The sequence below is a fragment of the Oncorhynchus gorbuscha genome, linkage group LG06, assembly GCF_021184085.1.
Source record: "Oncorhynchus gorbuscha isolate QuinsamMale2020 ecotype Even-year linkage group LG06, OgorEven_v1.0, whole genome shotgun sequence".
NCBI lineage: Eukaryota > Metazoa > Chordata > Actinopteri > Salmoniformes > Salmonidae > Oncorhynchus > Oncorhynchus gorbuscha.
Genome location: NC_060178.1, coordinates 39,968,957 through 39,988,482, shown reverse-complemented (window position 1 = coordinate 39,988,482; position 19,526 = coordinate 39,968,957). Strand labels below are relative to the sequence as shown.

The window sequence follows — 19,526 nt, the reverse complement described above, 5'->3', positions numbered from 1 at the left end:
TAGTTCAATAAAGGTTAAATAAATGTACCTTATTGTAAACAAGGTGGAAGGAATGCTGAAATTACATATTGTGCCTTTAAATGAACAAGATAACCTGAAAATACAAGGGGGCTGTCATTCATGGCATGTACAATATGTCTTCACATTAGGCTACTCATACAGCAGATAAACTCATACTCAGGGTTGTTGTTACTTGTGGCATCAAGTCAACAAGGTGAAAAGTTTATACACCAATGGGTGTAGTCGGCCATAAAACTTTGAAGAAGAAAATTATTAATGGGAAACATGGGAAATGTAGTTTAGACGCGGAGTCTGGGGTCGCCATCATCATGCGTGGTTTCCCCCCGATGTTCAGCCAGTGACGATATCAGCAGGCATTGGGTGTTTGTACTAGAAGTAGATTTTTTTGTTTCTGTTGTCGTTTTATTTAGGCTTTTGCCAGTGTATTTGCTTCCCTTCATCGTCTCCGTTCGCGGGGATCTCAGAGGTAACGTTCGCTATTTGGTTAGTATGCTAAATTGGCTTAATAGTTATTGCCAGCTACCATGCGGGGATAAAATATTTCGATATCTAACGTTAGCTAGCTGACAAAAAAAAGATAATGACCTGACTGCTGTCCAAATAATGTCAGATAACGTTACCTATATTGTTTTTGATGCATTCCACAAGTGTACAGCGCACGGTAGCTAGCTACGCTAGTTGCTAACTAGCCTATAATAGAAGGCCGATTTGGGCCAAAGTTTGGCCCGTAAGGCAAGGGGGCTCGTTAAGTCTCGGAATCGATCACTGAGGGGTAAGGGCTCGCACAAGAAGTGTGTGTCAACGTCGTCATCTTTATAAGTGCAGTAACAAGCTAGTCAGGTAACGTTAACAGTTTAATTTCGACGTAATGCCCGCTGACGTTATTTCGCTAGCTATTTCATTGTAGACGAACTAGTGCCGGTCATTTGTCCCTACTAAAGTTTAAGCTAAGCTACCTATATCAGTTTCTGACACATCTCATACTACTAACGTTAGCTAGCTAGGCTTGTTTCTCTTTCCTGCTGCGAAGTGTTGTGGTATGGTACGTTATAGTAGCTAGCTAGTTAGTTGGTTACCTAGAAATTGTTGGGTTCAAAGGCAGGTCACTGTTTTTTTATTACTAAACCTTAGCTAGCTATCGGTGACTAAATTCTGTTCTACTAAGGTAGCTAGCAATCTGTTTTATTTAAGAAGTAAACAATTTCAAATCCCAAATGTTTATCATAGATAAGCATTTGGGAGAATTGAAATTGTCATTGTCTTCCTGAATTAAAACATTATTGACCCCAACCTTGCCAACTAGTTTATTTATTTATAAGCTGTGTTTGACAGTGTGGCCTAGTTTGGAATCTCTTCTATATCATCAATATGGTTTATAGGGGAGGGTTATTATAATTACCTATTTGTGCATTGTACCTACCCAATACACTCCCATTTTAGTATTTATTGGCATGCCTAACTCCATAGTGCATGGCTTAAGATACTATGACCAACATTTTTTTACAACAGCGTCGTTGTCAATTAATATTTTCTATTTCAGTTTACTTCCTAAATTGACCCCAACCCTGGTCTACCAGCCTAACGTGGTTGAATTTTGTGACCTTGTTGTAGGCTGTTTGTTTTGTTCGGGTCTGACGAATAGGCCTTACTACCCTCAACCATTCCAGTTCCAATCATTTTAACACTCACACTTATCTGACCTTTGTCCTTTTCCCTCCCGGTCCACAGAGGAGCTATGTACAACGGCATTGGCCTGACCACGCCGCGAGGCAGCGGCACTAACGGCTATGTGCAGCGTAACCTGTCGAGCGTGCGTGCAAAGCGTCCACGGGACGAGCGCGGTGGCGAGCGGGACGAGAAGGACCGTGAGAGGCTGGAGAGCCAGCTGAACCGTCAGCCCAACGCAGAGATCCTAGAGCACCAGAGAAAGAGGCAGCTGGAGGTCAAGTGTGCAGAGCTGCAGGACATGATGGAAGAGCAGGGGTGAGAGAGAGCGAGCCAGGGATGGGTGGATAGGTGTAGGAGGGAGGGATGGGCAGACAGGGGGTGGGGTGGAAAGGAGAGAGGGGATTTAATTAAGCTGGCCCGGGTTGCACTGGGCTATGGCCTGTCACGTGACCGGACGGAGCCGGTGAGGTAGGTGTGCCCTGCCCAAATTGAACGGTAATCTGCACCACTCTGTCATATTGTCAACAATGCAGCATGTTGAGCTGTTTATAAATATAAAATATATGTTCACATTTTCAAACTAGTTTCCATTGGGAAGGCAGATGAAGCAATCACTTTCGTATGCGAACACAGAATCCTAAACATTACTCCACATGCTTAACCAACGTCACTTTTTTGGGGGAGGCGATGTTGGCCAGAGCGGGGCCCCTGGTTCAAGCCCGGGAAGCAGCCCGGTTCCAAAACGAATTCAATCACTTTTCGCCCAGTGAAAACTCCAGGCAGGCGGGCCATTTTAATCAAATCCCCTCAGAAGAGGATGTGGGGGACAGAGCTTTGGAGAGAAAGGGTGAAGATATGGGGTGCTGAAGGAGAGCGTTCGGTGTCTTAACTGCTGAGCCGTGTGTGTATGTTGACAGGTACTCAGCTGAGGAGATTGAAGAGAAGGTGAACAGCTTCCGCATGATGCTGCAGGAGAAGCAGGAACCACCTTCAGCCCCTACTGAGAGACCATCGTAAGTACACACCACCACAGATCACTATAGAGTAGTGTGATCACTACGGACTAGTGACATTTCTACTGCAGACCACCACATGGCTGCACAAACTTTTAAATGAACTACAATCAAGCTTTATTTATACGGAACATTTCAGACAAGGGGGAAAAAAAACTAAGAAAATCAATGAAAATAAAAACGGAAATATTTACTAAACAAAGTAAAAAAAAATAAAAAAAATAATAACAAATAAATAAAAACCGAATGACTAAAAAGCACCCTAAGGAAAGTAGAGCTAAACATTTTTTTTTAAAGATCTCTTTTTAAAATGTCAAATGCCTCAGGTTCTCAGGCAGGCTATTCTAATGGCTGGTGGCATAGCATAAAGGCTGCCTGGTCATGCCTCTTGGTCCTAGGCTTTGGGATTGTTAAATAGTCAGTGCCAGAGGACCTGAGGGACCTACTGGGTACCTAACTTAAAAGCATGTCTGACATGTATTGGGGTGCACAGTCATGGATTGATTAAAATTTTAATCTTAAAATGTGTTTTAAAACTCACAAGGAAGTCATTGCAGAGACCTTAAAACCGGTGTAATGTGTGCCCTCCATTTGGTCTTGGTCAGTACCCGTGCTGCAGCATTCTGTGTGTTTTTTGCAAGTTGACCAGACATTACAGTTGTCAAGCCTGCTTGTAATAAAAGCATGAATGTGTCTCTGTATCAGCCTGAAAGAGAAATAGCTGCACCGTGGCACTGTTTCTCAGGTGGTAAAAAAAATATTGTGGTCACATTCCTATTGTGTGATTTGAAATTGAGAACAATTGAAAATAACACCAAGGTTTTTTACCTGGTGTATTACCTTTATTGCCCCTGAAGAAAATGTGCAACCAGATACATTCTGTGCTTTGGCTCCAAAAATAAATACCTCTGTCTTGTCTTGGAGCTAAAATCCTCGGGTGACACAAATGGAAAATTGTCTAGTCTGCGTAGCAGTGGAAATCAATGCTGTGCTTTCTGATAATGCTGCCAAGGGGTTATAGATAGATTGGCGGACCGGACCCAAAATCAAACCTTGTGGAACGCTGCCAAGTGATATGTAAACTCGGCAACAACAAAAAACGTCCTCAACAACTAAGACATAAACTGAAAAAGTTCCACGGAAATTGAATAATGTGTCCCTGAACAGGGGGGGTCAAAATCAATAGTAACAGTCAGTATTTAATGCCACCAGCTGCATTAAGTACTGCAGTCCATCTCCTCCTCATGGACTGCACCAGATTTGCCAGTCCTTGCTGTGAGATGTTAGCCCACTCTTCCATCAAGGCACCTGCAAGTTCCCGGACATTTCTGGAGGGAATGGCCCAAGCCCTCACCCTTCTGATCCAACAGGTCCCAGATGTACTCAATGGGATTGAGATCCGGGCTCTTCGCTGGCCATGGCAGAACACTGGCATTCCTGTCTTGCAGGAAATCACGCACAGAACGAGCAGTATGGCTGGTGGCATTGCATTGTCATGCTGGAGGGTCATGTCAGGATGAGCCTGCAGGAAGGGTACCGCATGAGGGAGGATGTCTTCCCTGTAACGCACAGCATTGAGATTGCCTGCAATGATAACAAGCTCAGTCCGATGATGCTGTGACACACCAGACATCGACAGACCCTCCACCTCCAAATCGATCCCGCTCCAGAGTACAGGCCTCAGTGTAACGCTCATTCCTTTGACGATAAATGCGAATCCGACCATCACCCCTGGTGAGACAAAACCATGACTCGTCAGTGAAGAGCAATTTTTTGCCAGCCCTGTCTGGTCCAGTGACGGTGGGTTTGTGCCCATAGGTGACGTTTTTGCCGGTGATGTCTGGTTAGGACCTGCTTTACAACAGGAGTACAAGCCCTCATTCCAGCCTCTCTCAGCCTATTGCGGACAGTCAGCACTGATGGAGGGATTGTGTGTTCCTGGTGTAACTCGGGCAGTTGTTTTTGCAATCCTGTACCTGTCCCGCATGTGTGATGTTCGGATATACCGATCCTGTGCAGGTGTTTTTACACGTGGTCTGCCACTGTGAGGACGATCAGCTGTCCGTCCTGTCTCCCTGTAGCTCTGTCTTAAGCGTCTCACAGTACGGACGTTGCAATTTATTGCCCATGCCACATCTGCAGTCCTCATGCCTCCTTGCAGCATGCCTAAGGCACTTTCATGTAGATGAGCAGCATCTTTCTTTTGGTGTTTTTCAGAGTCAGTAGAAAGACTTCTTTAAAGTGTCCTACGTTTTCATAACTGTGACCTTAATTGCCTACTGTCTGTAAGCTGTTAGTGTCTTAACGACCGTTCCACAGGTGCATGTTCATTAACCTCTCTGGGATATGTGGGACGGTAGCGTTCCACCTGGCCAACATCCAGTGAAAATTCAGAGCGCCAAATTCAAATAAATTACTCTAAAAATTATTTCTTCAACTTTGATGAAATCACACATTCAATATACCAAATTAAAGCTAAACTTGTGAATCCAGCCAACGTGTCAGATTTAAAAAATGCTTTACGGCAAAAGCAAATGATGCTATTATCTCAGGATAGCACCCCAGTAAACAAAGACAGAAAATCATATTTCAACCCTGCAGGCACGACACAAAACGCAGAAATAAAAATATAATTCATGCCTTACCTTTGACGATCTTCTTCTGTTGGCACTCCAATATGTGCCATAAACATCACAAATTGATCGATATATATCCAAAATGTCCATTTATTTGGTGCGTTTGATCCAGAAAAACACAGGTTCCAACTTGCGCAACGTGACTACAAAATATCTCAAAAGTTACCTGCAAGCATTGTCCAAAATACTTTAGTAATACAACTTTAGGTATTTTAAAAAAAATGTAAATAATCAATAAAATTGAAGACTGGATATACTGTGTTCAATACCGGAAGAAAACAAAGTGGAGCGTGCTTTCAGGTCACGCGCCTCTAACAAAGAGTACACGTCCGTCGAGCCTCATTCTGAACAGTGTTACTTAATTTCTCAAAGGAAAAACCTCAACCAATTTCTCATTGAAAAGAGAATGACCTCAAAAACCCCAAAAATCTGAGCGTTTTTTTTCCTCGGGGTTTTGCCTGCCAAATAGGTTCTGTTATACTCACAGACATGATTCCAACAGTTTTAGAAACGTCAGAGTGTTCTCCATACAAATCTACTAATATGCATATCTTAGCTTCTGGGCCTGAGAAGCAGGCAGTTTACTTTGGACACGCTTTTCATCCGGATGTGAAAATACTGTCCCCTGTCCCAAAGAAGTTAATTGTTTATGGTTCATTGAACAAGCATGGGAAACGGTGTTTAAACCCCTTACAATGAAGATCTGTGAAGTTAATTTGTAAAAATCCAAATATCTTTGAAAGACAGGGTCCTGAAAAGGGATGTTTATTATCAAACTTCTCATCAGGTCTTGCCTGACTGATACCCAGACTGATTATCTTATTTCTGAAATATGCCGCAAACTCATCACATTTCGATGTGGAAGAAACTTCATATAGGATTTATCAGGCCACCTGGTCGAGAAGAGCAGCCTCGAATTTATTCTGATTCAGTGATCAAGTTAAAAAAGTTTCCTCAACTGGCATTGCTAATTGCCTTGTTATATATGCCAAGTTGCTCTCAGAATATCATAATGGACCTGCAACTTTGACTTTCTCCACTTCTGCTCTGCCTTTCTGCAAATTCTCTTAAATGTATTAGTTTCCTTAATCATCCAGGGGGCTCTCCAGTTGGATGTGACCTTTTTGAACTTTACTGGAGCTATGGCATCAATGGTTGCCCTTAATTTGCTATTAAAGTTGTCAACTAAATCATCACAAGAGGAAGGTAGAATAGGTGGAGTATTGTTTATACATTCAATAAAATCTTAAAGCGTTTCTTAATAATGCGTTCAGCATTACTCTGTTATGGGCAACAAGGTAGTCAGCTGAAGCAACGTCAACAATCGAGGATATGTCAATAGAATGCTCCTTGGTAATAATCAGGTCCAGAGTATGGCTGCGGTTATCGGTCGGCCCAGTAACATGTTGGATGTAGTCCATAAAGCTGAAAAGATTCAGAAATTCAATATCCTTGGAGTCGCTCTTTGTCAACATGATTATTCAAAAGGCACTCGCACATCTATCTTTTTTTGCAGGTGCATGGTAACAGTTGAATAAAATGAGAGAAAAGAAGAAACTCAAACACTGCTCTTGATAGTATCAATGCTCTTTAACTTCTTGACGCAACCCATCCCGTTAGCAGGATAATTGTCATCAACAACCGCTGAATTGCAGAGTGCCACATTCAAATAATATTACTAAAAATATTTATATTCATGAAATCACAGGTGCAATATAGCAAAACACAGTTTAGGTTTTTGTTAATCCACCTGTCGTGTCAGATTTTGAAAATATGCTTTACAGCGAAAGCAATCCAAGCGTTTGTATAAGTTTATCGATCACTAGACAACACATTATGAACACCTAGCGTCAAAGTAGCTTGGTCACAAATCAGAAAGCAATTAAATTAATCGCTTACCTTTGATCTTCGGTTGTTTTCACTCACGAGACTCCCAGTTACACAATAAATGTTATTTTGTTCCATAAAGATTATTTTTATATCCAAAATACCTCAGTTTGTTTGGCGCGTTATGTTCAGAAATCCACAGGCTCGAGCGGTTACGACAACGCAGACAAATTCCAAATAGTATCCGTAATGTCCACAGAAACATGTCAAACGTTGATATATTATCGATATCTCTTTTACAGTAGGAGAGGGAGAGTCAATGGCTGCCCCACTGTGTTGCGGAAGCAAAACTCATGCGAACACCCAGCTATCCACTGATGCAATGTTATCTTTCTCGCTAATCTTTCAAAATAAAAGCCTGAAACTATGTCTAAAGACTTGACACCTTGAGGAAGCGATAGGAAAAGGAATCTGGTTGATATCCCTTTAAATGGAGCGAAGGCAGGCTATGGAACATGGAGCTTTCAAAATAGAAGCCACTTCCTGGTGTGATTTTCCTCAGGTTTTCGTCTGCAATATCAGTTCTGTTATACACAGACAATATTTTGACAGTTTTGGAAACTTTAGTGTTTTCTATCCTAATCTGTCAATTCTAGCATAATGGCCTGAGAAATAGGCCGTTTACTTTGGGTACGTTATTGTTCCAAACATAAAAATAGTGCCCCCTAGCTGAAAAAGGTTAATAAGCTTTACATATCGGCCTCACGGCCTTCGTCAGCTTTTTCAACATGAATATTAAAATCACCCAACACTGATTTTATCATAGTTCTCAAGGACAATAGTACAGAGAAATAGGTAAAGAAAGTGGGGCAGTGCTTTGGTGGCCTACACAGGGTTATGGCCAGCACTGGTGGCTAAAATTTAAACAGTATTGCATGCTGCTCGAAAGACCCAAAGTCGCCAAATGAAATGTCCTTACAGCTGAGAGCATTAGTGAAAATAGATGCTGTCTCCACCCTTTTTCCCTTTTCTGATAGAGTATGAAAAGCTGTAGTCTGGGGGGGAAGCTTCAATAAGAGCAGCACTACAGTCGACGGCCATGTTTCAGTGAGTAACATGCAATCAACTTTGCGGTCAGTAATGTAATGAGGTTATTCACGAGTGAGGTTTTACTAGTGATTGCATTTAACCTCTCTAGGGTATGTGGGACGCTGTCCCACCTGGCCAACATCCAGTGAGTGTGCAGAGCGCCAAATACAAAAATACTCATTATTACATTTCAGAAAAGATACAACTATTTTACATTGGTTTAAAGATGAACTTCTTGTGAATCCAACCACGGTGTCATATTTCAAAAATGCTTTACGGCGAAAGCATACCGTACAATTATTTGAGAACATAGCCCAGCAGACAAATCATTACAAACAGTAACCAGCCAAGTTGAAGAGTTACACAAGTCAGAAATAGAGATAAAATTAATCACTTACCTTTTGATCTTCATATGTTTGCACTCAGAAGACATACATTTATTCAATAAATGTTCCTTTTGCTCGATAGTCTCTCTTTATATCTGAAAACCGTTTTGTTCACGCGTTTTCTTCAGTAATCCACAGGCTCAAACGCAGTCACAACAGGCAGACAAATCCAAATTGTATCTGTAAAGTCAAACGATGTTTATATTCAATCCTCAGGTTGTTTTTTTTGCCTAAATAACCTATAATATTTCAACCGGACAATAACGTTGTCAATATAAAAGGTAAACAAGAAAGGCACTCTCTGGTCGCGTGCATGAAAAAGCTCTGACACTGCAGAGTCCACTCATTCAGACTGCTCTTACTCCCTCATTTTTCAGAATACAAGCCTGAAACAATTTCTAAAGACCGTTGACATCTGGTGGAAGACATAGGAACTGCAATTTGAGTCCTAAGTCAATGGATACTGTAATGGCAAAAAAATGTCTTACTTCCAGAATGGATTTTTCTCAGGTTTTCGCCTGCCAAATCAGTTCTGTTATACTCAGACATTATTTTAACAGTTTTGAAAACTGTTAGTGTTTTCTATCCAAATCTACTAATTATATGCATATCCTATCTTCTGGGCCTGAGTAGAAGGCAGTTTAATTTGGGCATGCCTTTCATCCAAAATTCCAAATGCTGCCCCCTACCCTAGGAGAAGTTAACCTCTTCAACCTATGGGGGCGCTATGTCATTATTGGATAAAAAAACGTGCCCGTTTTAAGCGCAATATTTTGTCACAAAAAGATGCTCCACTATGCATATAATTGCCAGTGTTGGAAAGAAAACACTCTGACGTTTTCAAAACTGCAAAGAAATTATCTGTGAGTACCCCAGAACTGATCTTACAGGTGAAACCAAGATGAAACTTCAAACAGGATTTTTGACGCTGTGTTTTACTAACGTCTCCTTATATGGCTGTGAATATGCTGTGAACGAGCTGTTCATCCAAGATGTTTGTAGCATTGTGGCGTATTTGTAGGCATATCATTGGAAGATTGGCCATAAGAGACTACATTTGCCAGGGGGCCGTCCGGTGTCCTTTGTCTAAATTGGTGCGTAATTCCCAGTAACACTCATTTTGCCATGGGATACAGACAGAGAAGCACACTTCCAGGAACGATACCACATTGAAGAGATATGTAGAAAAACACCTTGAGGATTGATTCTAAACAACGTTTGCCATGTTTCAGTCGATATTATGGAGTTATTATGGAAAAAGTTCGGCGTTTTTATAACTGAATTTTTTTTTTTTTTTTTTTGGTAGCCAAACATGACGCAGAAAACGGACCGATTTCTCCTGCACAAATAATCTTTCAGGAAAACTGAACATTTGCTATCTAACTGAGAGTCTCCTCATTGAAAACATCCAAAGTTCTTCAAAGGAAAATTATTTATTGAATGTTTTTGCTGGTTTTTGTGAAAATGTTGCCTGGTGATGCTAACGCTAAATGCTAAATGCTAGTTTTGCTATGGTAGAGAAGCATATTTTTGAAAATCTGAGATGACAGTGTTGTTAACAAAGGGCTAAGCATGAGAGCTAGCATATTGATTTCATTTCATTTGCGATTTTCATGAATAGTTAAAGTTGCGTTATGGTAATGGGCTTGAGGCTGTAGTCATGATCTCGACGCAAGAAGTTAAGATGTTAACTTCTTATGGCTGCAATCCCGTTAACGGGAGCGATTTGACAACAGCCAGTCAAAGTGTAGGGCGCAATTTTCAAAACATCAAAAATCTCAAAATTAACATTCCTTAAACATACATGTCTCATACCATTTTAAAGCTATCCTTGTTGTTCATCCCACCAAAGTGTCCAATATCAAATATGCTTTTCAGCAAAAGCACTACAAACGATTATGTTAGGTCTCCACCAAACCACAATAAGCACAGCCATTTTACAGCAAAATATAGCATTCACAAAAAACAGAAATGGAGATAAAATTAATCTCTCACCTTGAATTATCTTCATCAGATGACATTCATAGGACTTCATGTTACACAATACATGCATGTTTTGTTTGATAAAGTTCATATTTATATTTAAAAAAATATTGAGTTTACATTGGCTATTTAGATTCACTAGTTCCAAAAACATCAAGTGATTTTTGCATAGCTACATCGTTTCAACAGAAATACTCATCATAAATGTAGATGATAATACAAGTTATACACATGGAATTATAGATATACCTCTCCTTAATGCAACCGCTGTGTCAGATTTCAAAAAACATTTACGGAAAAAGCCAGCCATGCAATAATCTGAGACGGAGCTCAGAACAGAAGCCAAATTAGCCGCCATGTTGGAGTCAACAGAAAACAGAAAACGCATGATAAATGTTTCCTTACCTTTGATGAACTTCATCAGAATGCAGTCCTAGGAATCCCAGGTCCACAATAAATGCTTGATTTGTTCGAAAATGTCAGTTATTTATGTCCAATTAGCTACTTTGGTTAGCGCGTTTCTTAAACGATTCCAAAGTCACAAAGCGCATCCACTATAATGTGACGAAATGTCCAAAAGTTCCCTAACAGTCAGTAGAAACATGTCAAACAATGTACTGAATCAATCTTTAGAATGTTGTTTACATATATCTTGAATAACGTTCAAGAATTAGAATGACTTCAGATGACCGGTGGAACGCAGGTCCTTCCCCTGTGAACGCGCATAGTGAAAGCATGGTCAACTCGTGGCAGTGGTGACTATTTCCTTTCTCATTCGACCCCCCCCCCCTTCACGTTAGTCATCAGACAAAGTTCTATTGACTGTTGACATCTAGTGGAAGGCGTAGGAAGTAAAAACTCATCCATATCTCGCTGTAATTTCAATGAGCTTGGTTGAAAATCTGCCACTCCCAGAAAAAATACAAACAGGAAGTGGAATTTCTCATGTTTTTGCCTGCAATATGAGTTCTATTATACTCTGAAATAATTCACAGTTTTAGAAACTCCAGAGTGTTTTCTATCCAATATTAATATGCATATATTAGCAACTGATACTGAGGAGCTGGCTGTTTACAATGGGCACCTTTTCATCCAAGCTACTCAATACTGCCCCTGCAGCCATAAAAAGTTAGCTGACTTGCCTCGTTAAATATTTCCGATTGTTATGAAAACTTGAAACTCGACTCATAATTAGCTTTGCTATAGGAGGCATTGGTTTGCCTGGGTTACAGCAAGGTTGGTGTACTTAGAAAGCAGATGTTTCTTTTCTCGCAGCCGAGCTAACAGCCGGAGGATCTCTTCCCTAAGATGTTTGATGGTGGTGCATTTAGGGCAGACAAATCCCTGTCCATTTTCCAGTTACACCTTCTCTTCATCTTGTGATTATGTGGAAATCGTCTCACACCTGAAGCATTTGCGCCCAGCCATGAATGGAAACACTGGTGGGCTAGCACGGCCAACGTTTGCCTGCTCCGTATTCATGATGGCTAGCAGCTAACTGATATCCGGGACACACATTTTTGGTCCCAGCTGTAAAAGCTGATCGCATCACGAAATCAGTACTAATACAAACTTTTAGCTATGTTTTTTTTAAAATGATTTAATCAAATATTTCATAACAGTGTACACTGTTCTGTTGTGTGCTCTGATGTCTGTTGCGTGATGACGTGGCTCTTCCAACAGTTGCTGGCCATTGAACAAGGTGGTGAAACACCACTGTTCCTCTCTTTGGGGAGTAACCAAGCGTGACAATAATGGGACCTATTGAACAATGGTCCCCCCACCTCCTTCAGGGCGACAGAGACTCACGCCCTGGCTGCAGCCAATCAGCAGAAGAACGACCGGCTAAAGGCGGCGTTCGGCATCGCCACTGACTACGTAGACGGCTCCTCCTTCCACCCGGAACGCAAGGAGCGAGAGAAGGAGAAGAGGGAGCAGGAGAGGCTGGAGAAAGAGAAGCAGCAGAAATACGTGTGAGTCGAGGGGAGGGGGGTTCTTCTAGCTAGACTTACTCGTGTAACTCTGATTTTCCTTTGTTTATCTGTTACTTACCATCTCTTTCTCTCCCCTCCGTCTCTCTCTCTCAGGCTGGTAGAAGAGTCAGAGGACTCGGACTCACCAGCCCGGAAGCAGAGCCGTAAGAAGAAGAAAAGGAAGAAAAACAAGAACAGAGACAGGTGAGGGAAGGGAGAAAGTCCTATTTTGTGTGCATGCGTAAAATAATGCATAGCTTGTTTGATTGACAGATCACTTTACTCTCTTCTTCAGCTCAGAGAGTCCCTCCCCCTCTCCTACACGGGTGAAAACTAAAAAGAGGAAAAAGAAAAGGTTTCCATTAATTTTTTCCCATTTTGCAGACAGTGAATGGATTTCATGTCCAGCGTAGTTTCATAACATTGGTATTGTTATTTCAGAACATCTAAATTGTAGTGGATCAGAACCTCTTGTGTAAGGGGTGTGCTAGCTTTTAGTTTGCTAGCGAGGACTCATACTTAGCACCTCTGAATGTAATTTGCCTACCGATTTTTACGTGGAGAATCACGTGAAAAAATTACATCTACAGCGGCGTTCCCCCCCCAAAACAAAGCATGCTGAACGATCAACAGACAAACGCTAGATTCACATTCGGTGTGATGTATGCGAGCCTTTTACCTTTTTCAGCTTAATGAACAGACTTTGTTCTCTGTTCTAGGGACAGGCTAGAAAAAAAGGGTGACAAAGACAGGTGGGTCCTACAGAAAGTGGTTCATAGTGTGTGTGTGTACTAAAATACTTTGTTTGTTTTCCCTCTCAGCTCCTCAGACGAGAAGCAGGCGTCCAAGAAAAAACGCAAGAGAAGTGAGAATGAGACTCCGCCCCAGGGTAAGACACGGCGCCATAGGAGTGGGTCCTCAAGCTCTACTCACAGGTACTTCCGGGTCACCAGAGGTCATGACTCACAATTTGGGGTTGTAACTTCCCCTAAATTCCCAGGTTTTCCACAAATCCTCGTTGAAGTTACCGAAAATGTGCAACCCTACTTACATAGTTACTCAATTCCTAGTCATTCAATAACTTAAGTCAAGGCAGAGTTTTGAGTTGCACCCCATGCTGTTATTCCATCTCTCATGCCTTGTCTCCATTTGATCAGCCAATCCCCTCCCCTGCTGAGAGAGAGGCAGAAGAACCAGCCAGTCAAGAGAGCAGAAGAAGGGAGAAGGGGGCTGGCTCCTGACAGGAGGGGTTGTAGTCGTGAGGACGGGAGTCCACAGCGTCCAGGAGGCAGAGTGGTAAGACCACCTGTGATTGGTCCGGTGATCAGATCTCTACTATTTCAAAACCTTCTCTCCTGTTTTGTGACAATTCGGCATAATCAATGGCCTTCAGCACTCTCACTCATTCTCCTTTTCCCTCTCACCTCTTTCCTTACCTCCTTCTCTCCCTCTCAGAGATCTCCCAGGTATCACAGCTCCCCTGAATGCCGACCGAGGGCAAACAAGGAAAAGGAGAAGGAGCAACTGAAGGACAAAGAGAAAAAAAGAGAGAAGGAGCGTGAGAAAGTGAAGCCTACAAGAAAGAGACACGACTCCTCTTCCCCCTCTCCTCCTCGACTGGAACGAGAGAAAGCCAGGCGCTCCAGAAGTGGAGAGCGAGAGAAGGACAGAGGAAATCAGAGAACAATGCTGCAGAGGAGCAGAGACGACTCTTCATCCCCCTCTCCACCCCCGAAACAACCGGACACCAGGAAACAGAGGAGCGGAAAGGAGGACAAACCACAAAGACGAGACTCCTCTGTGTCTCCATCACGAGAAAAAGAGGGAACAAGGAGTGGAGAGGGGGAGCGAGGAAAGGAAAGAAATGTCCCTCCCCAAGCCCCAGCTGACAGAGAGAGGGGGAGAGGGAATGAGAAAGGACATCTCCCTAGTCAGAAAAGCGATGGAGGGAGGGGTAGAAACTCATCCCGCGACTCCACATCCCCTGTCCCTCAATCACCTCTCGCCAATGGACGACAGAAAGAAAGGGAGCGTGAGGGAAGGACAGAGAACGAGTGGAAACCGGAGGAGAGGGGTAAAGGGAGGGAGAGGGAATTGAATGAAGAGAGGCAGAAACAAGATGAGCGGAGGAAGCAGGAGAGTGAAAGGGAAAAAGAGAGGGAGCGAGACCGAGATGGAGGGAGAGAGCGCGAGAGATCTGGCAGATTGTCTTCTACTCAACAACATCCGTCTATCTGTTTGTCTGAAGACCTCCCCGTGGAGCGAGTTGGGGAGAGGGGGACAGTCGAGAGGGAGCGAAAAAGACAAACTGAGGAGGACACCAGGCGGGAGAACAGAGACCAAAGCCTGTCGGAAAAGGAGCAAGACAAGGAGAAGCCGAAAGCGAAGGAAAGCAGCAGCAGTAGCAGCGGGAGTGACAGCGACAGTTCTTCCTCATCCTCCTCTGGCTCATCATCTTCTTCATCCTCCGACGAGGAAGAGAAGAAAAAGGGAACCATGGTGAAGAGCAGCCCGGCGAAGAAAGCCCTCCCCTCCCTCATCGCTCCTCCCGCCGTAGGTGTCGCCTTCCAGAGGTATCTGGCCAATGGGGACAGAGGGAGCGCTTCGGAGAGTGACGAACAGAGAGCTATAGGGAGAGAGAAGGAATGTGAGAGAACGGGAGGAGGGGACAGGGTCATGCTCTCTGAAAGGGAAAACCCGCCCCCTGCCGCCCAACGCCCCCCTGCTGCCGAACGCTCCCCCCCCACAGACAGAGAGAAGGAGCGAGGGAGGGGACAGGAGAGGTACAGCCCAACGGAGGTAGAGAGCTCCAGCCCTCCACCCTCTCCTCCCAGAAGAGGAGCCCCCCAAGGCAGAGGCGAGAGGTACACCCCCACTGAAGTGGAAAGAGAAAAGGAGCGGGAGAAGGAGAGAGAGGGAGGGGTGAAGAGCCAGGCCAGGAGGGCAGAGAGGCACAGCCCCTCTGAGCAGGAGTGGGAGAGGAAGAGGGCGCCCTCTCCAGAAGCCCCCGCAATAGCAGTTGTCCCGCGGCCCCCCCCTCGCCGCACCCCCCCACGGCAGTACCAGGACCCCCAATCACTCCCCCAGCCCTCGACGACAAGCCAGCACCCGGAGAGCCTCGCCTCCTACGCGCTCCCCGACTCGCGCCTATGCACCACGGTGGAGCCGCAGCCGGGAGCTAGAGCACAACCGAGAGAGGCAGAGAGCGAGGGATAGAGGGGGGAGGGATTGCTCCAGCGACAGAGGAGCCAGGAGGAGCAGGTCGAGGAGCCCCAGAAGACGCAGTCCCCTCTACAGGTACGACCAGGACCTATTCACAACAAATCAAACACAACTCAACTATACACACATCAAACATCACACACAGTGGGGCAACTTCCTGTGTACATAAATCAATAACTCAATTCAAATCTGCCAAGACCTCAGAATGCCAAACCAGATTCTAAATTGTTTATTTAATTTGTGTATTTATTTTCTCGTCCCTCAGGTCCCGGCGATCCCCCTCTCCCATTCGAGGAAGTAGAAGCAGCCTCTCGCTATCCAGAGAAAGGCGGAGAGACCAGGAGAGAGAGAAGAATAGAGAGCTGGAGAGAGCGAGGGAAAAAGAGCGGCAACGTGAGAAAGAGCAAGAGAGGCGAGAGCGTCAACCTATTAAAGAAGTCCCCCCACCCCGTCGCTTTTCCTCTTCTGGTTCTTCTTCCTCATCCCCCTCTCCGGCCCGAGAGAGGAAGGAGCTGCCTGTAGAAAAAGTGATGAAACCAACGGTGGAGAAAGACCGAAGAAGTGATAGAGACGAACGAGAGAAAGGGGGAGACGGAGGAAGGAAGGCTCGTTCCATACCCTCACCGTTCCACTCCAAGGAGACCAGTCCCCTTCCCAGCCAATCAGAAATCAAAGCCCACCCCAAAGAAACACGTCACTCTGACCCACCCCACTTCAGGTCGCCACAGGCCCTCAGCCATTCAGATACCAGAGTATCTCTACGAGACACCTCGAGGACCCAATCTCCTCTCCCCTCACGCGGCGCTACCGATCCCTCAGACCGACCAGTCAGGACTGAAAACGGTGTGAGCGAGAAGGGGGCCAAAGAGAAAAAGAAAGGAAAGTTAGGCAGCCCCAGCTCTTCATCATCATCTTCTTCTTCTTCCTCCTCCTCATCATCCTCTTCATCAGACAGTTCTGACTCTGATGCAGAGCAAGGAAAAGCGTAAGGAGGGGTGTTAAATGATTGACATGTTTTACATTTGGATCACATTGTGGATAGAAATGCCATAAATGGAGCTGACATGATTCCTCTCTTTACAATATCTCCCTCTCTCTCCCCCAGAGGTGACAGGATAACGGCTGCCCATAGCTCCTCCTCCTCCTCTTCTGAAAGTGAGAAGGAAGACAAAAAGTGGTAACCAAAAAGACTAGGACCACCAGAATTGATGTTGATATAATGTTAACTATTTGTCATAGATCTATTATTTCCATTGGTTCTTAACCCAGAACACATATAATGTAATGTTTCTAGTTATGGAAATGACAATATTATCTATTACCTATCTATTATTCAAAAAGTCTGGAATATTTCTGTAACATACAGGAACCAGTTGATATTTGACACCTCTGTCATCTTTTCCAGCCCAGCACCACCTCAAAGAGTGCCAGCTGATTCGCTGAGAGACTCTCGCTCCCTCAGCTACTCTCCACCCAGACAGAGGCGACCTGCACATTCTCCACCCACCCGCAGGTCAGTAGTCAACTAGCCAATTTGAAGGCAAACATATTTTTCTGTGTTCCTATAGGACAAAACAGACTAAACTTTAAAATGATTGACTCCAACAGAAGGTACAGGTTTTGAGAAATAAATTACATCTAAATATAAATGTACTTTCTACAACAAGTGATTTTCACCTTGCCATCTTAAGATGTATGCACTAATTGTCTGTCGCTCTGTATAAGAAGTCTGCTAAATGACTAAAATGTAAACAAACTATTCTAGCAACTACTGTGTATGTAAATAATTATTGTGGATTTATCAGTACTGATTGTATTGGGTTATTCTCCCCCTCTTTTCTAGGAGTGGCAGCAGACAGTCCCCAAGCCGATCGCCAAACAGTAGGAGAAGAAAATGATCCTTCGCTCTGAAGTGCAACTGCCACTTTCCCTCCCCCTTCCTCCATCCAAACACTTCTGGGCTGGATTGAACTGGACTGTATCATTTGGATATTAAAGGGAGGGGAAGTTAAGGACATTTGATCTGTGAATGACTGAGTGAATTAAGCTTTGTTGTTGATTCTGTGGCACCACAGGAAGAAAACGTTGGCGGAATTTGAAACCCAACCGGTCTGCTTTTAGTGAAGGGGTTTTGTACATTTTGTTTTATGCTGTACTTTAAGGTAGAAATGTAACTGTAAATGGTAGGTGGAAGAGCCCATGGTAGGAAAGTTAAGCACAGAAGCTTTCCAGACTCAAAACACTGTGTGCACACCCACACAGTCCTATTCAATTATCTCAAAACAATAAAGTAACATTCACTGTGCATGTTCTTCCCCTCTGTATTTGTGTTGATCAACATGTAGGTAGATATGACCCATCTGTGTTTTGGTTATTGCTGAATTATGTGATGTTTCCATGTTGATTAGAAACTGCAACTCATGGTTTGTTTCTCTTTGAAAATAATGAATAATAATAAAAAGTTGTATCATTTGTGTTGGCAGTGATTCATTTTCAACCATTCAATTGTTTTAAGTAATCTCTGCAACATTGAACAAAAAATTCGTGCCATTAAATGCGGATTCATTTGTATGTAAAAACAAGTGCAATCACTAACCAGGTTTCCATCCAACCTTTTTATATGCGAGTTAAGTACATGACAGGCCTGATGGAAACCATTTTTTTGGTCAACTTTCCAAGTGTAGTGGGAACGCTTTTATGCACAAATATGGATATATCTAAGTAAACTTGGGAGTCAGGAGAACGTGTTGTCGGCTCGCTACGACTAGTCGCAATCATCGCGCAGGGTGTAATTGCGGCATGCAATTCTGGGCATGTACAGGAAACCCTCTATTTAGGTTTGTCCGTTTTTAATATTGGACAGGTGGGGCAGTACAGTTAATGCACAATAACGTTGGATGCCAGCCACCGCTAAACTACATAGGAGTGCACTGTTCTCGCAGCAGTAGGGGTGGTGATGAAGGTCATAAATAATACTCGTGAAGCTACTGATACCTCTCACGAAGTCACCTAAAGTACCGCCATTAATTAACATCGACTGTCAAAGGAGCCAAGTTTTTTTTCTAAGGCGTCAAACTTCCGACACGTTCACGTCCTGTAGACGTAGCGTTCACGTCGCATAACGGCTCTGACTTAGAATACGTGGACAACTACAAATACTTAGGTGTCTGGTTAGACTGTAAACTCTCCTTCCAGACCCATATCAAACATCTCCAATCCAAAGTTAAATCTAGAATTGGCTTCCTATTTCGCAACAAAGCATCCTTCACTCATGCTGCCAAACATACCCTTGTAAAACTGACCATCCTACCAATCCTCGACTTTGGCGATGTCATTTACAAAATAGCCTCCAATACCCTACTCAACAAATTGGATGCAGTCTATCACAGTGCAATCCGTTTTGTCACCAAAGCTCCATATACTACCCACCATTGCGACCTGTACGCTCTCGTTGGCTGGCCCTCGCTTCATGCTCGTCGCCAAACCCACTGGCTCCATGTCATCTACAAGACCCTGCTAGGTAAAGTCCCCCCTTATCTCAGCTCGCTGGTCACCATAGCATCTCCCACCTGTAGCACACGCTCCAGCAGGTATATCTCTCTGGTCACCCCCAAAACCAATTCTTTCTTTGGCTGCCTCTCCTTCCAGTTCTCTGCTGCCAGTGACTGGAACGAACTGCAAAAATCTCTGAAACTGGAAACACTTATC

The 19,526-nt window shown here is 43.7% G+C and overlaps 1 protein-coding gene across 1 annotated transcript; it reads left to right on the top strand.

Moving 5' to 3' along the window:
* Positions 1–292: 292 nt before the first annotated feature.
* On the top strand, positions 293–18,290 carry LOC124037947 (serine/arginine repetitive matrix protein 2-like). The gene is given in 14 exon segments (XM_046353242.1): positions 293–504; positions 1,750–2,004; positions 2,607–2,702; positions 12,417–12,596; positions 12,711–12,800; positions 12,892–12,951; positions 13,418–13,531; positions 13,754–13,892; positions 14,052–15,673; positions 15,675–15,893; positions 16,084–16,803; positions 16,924–16,995; positions 17,224–17,331; positions 17,662–18,290. Coding segments are annotated over 13 exon segments (3,723 nt in total). The 5' UTR covers positions 293–504; positions 1,750–1,756; the 3' UTR covers positions 17,717–18,290.
* Positions 18,291–19,526: the final 1,236 nt, after the last annotated feature.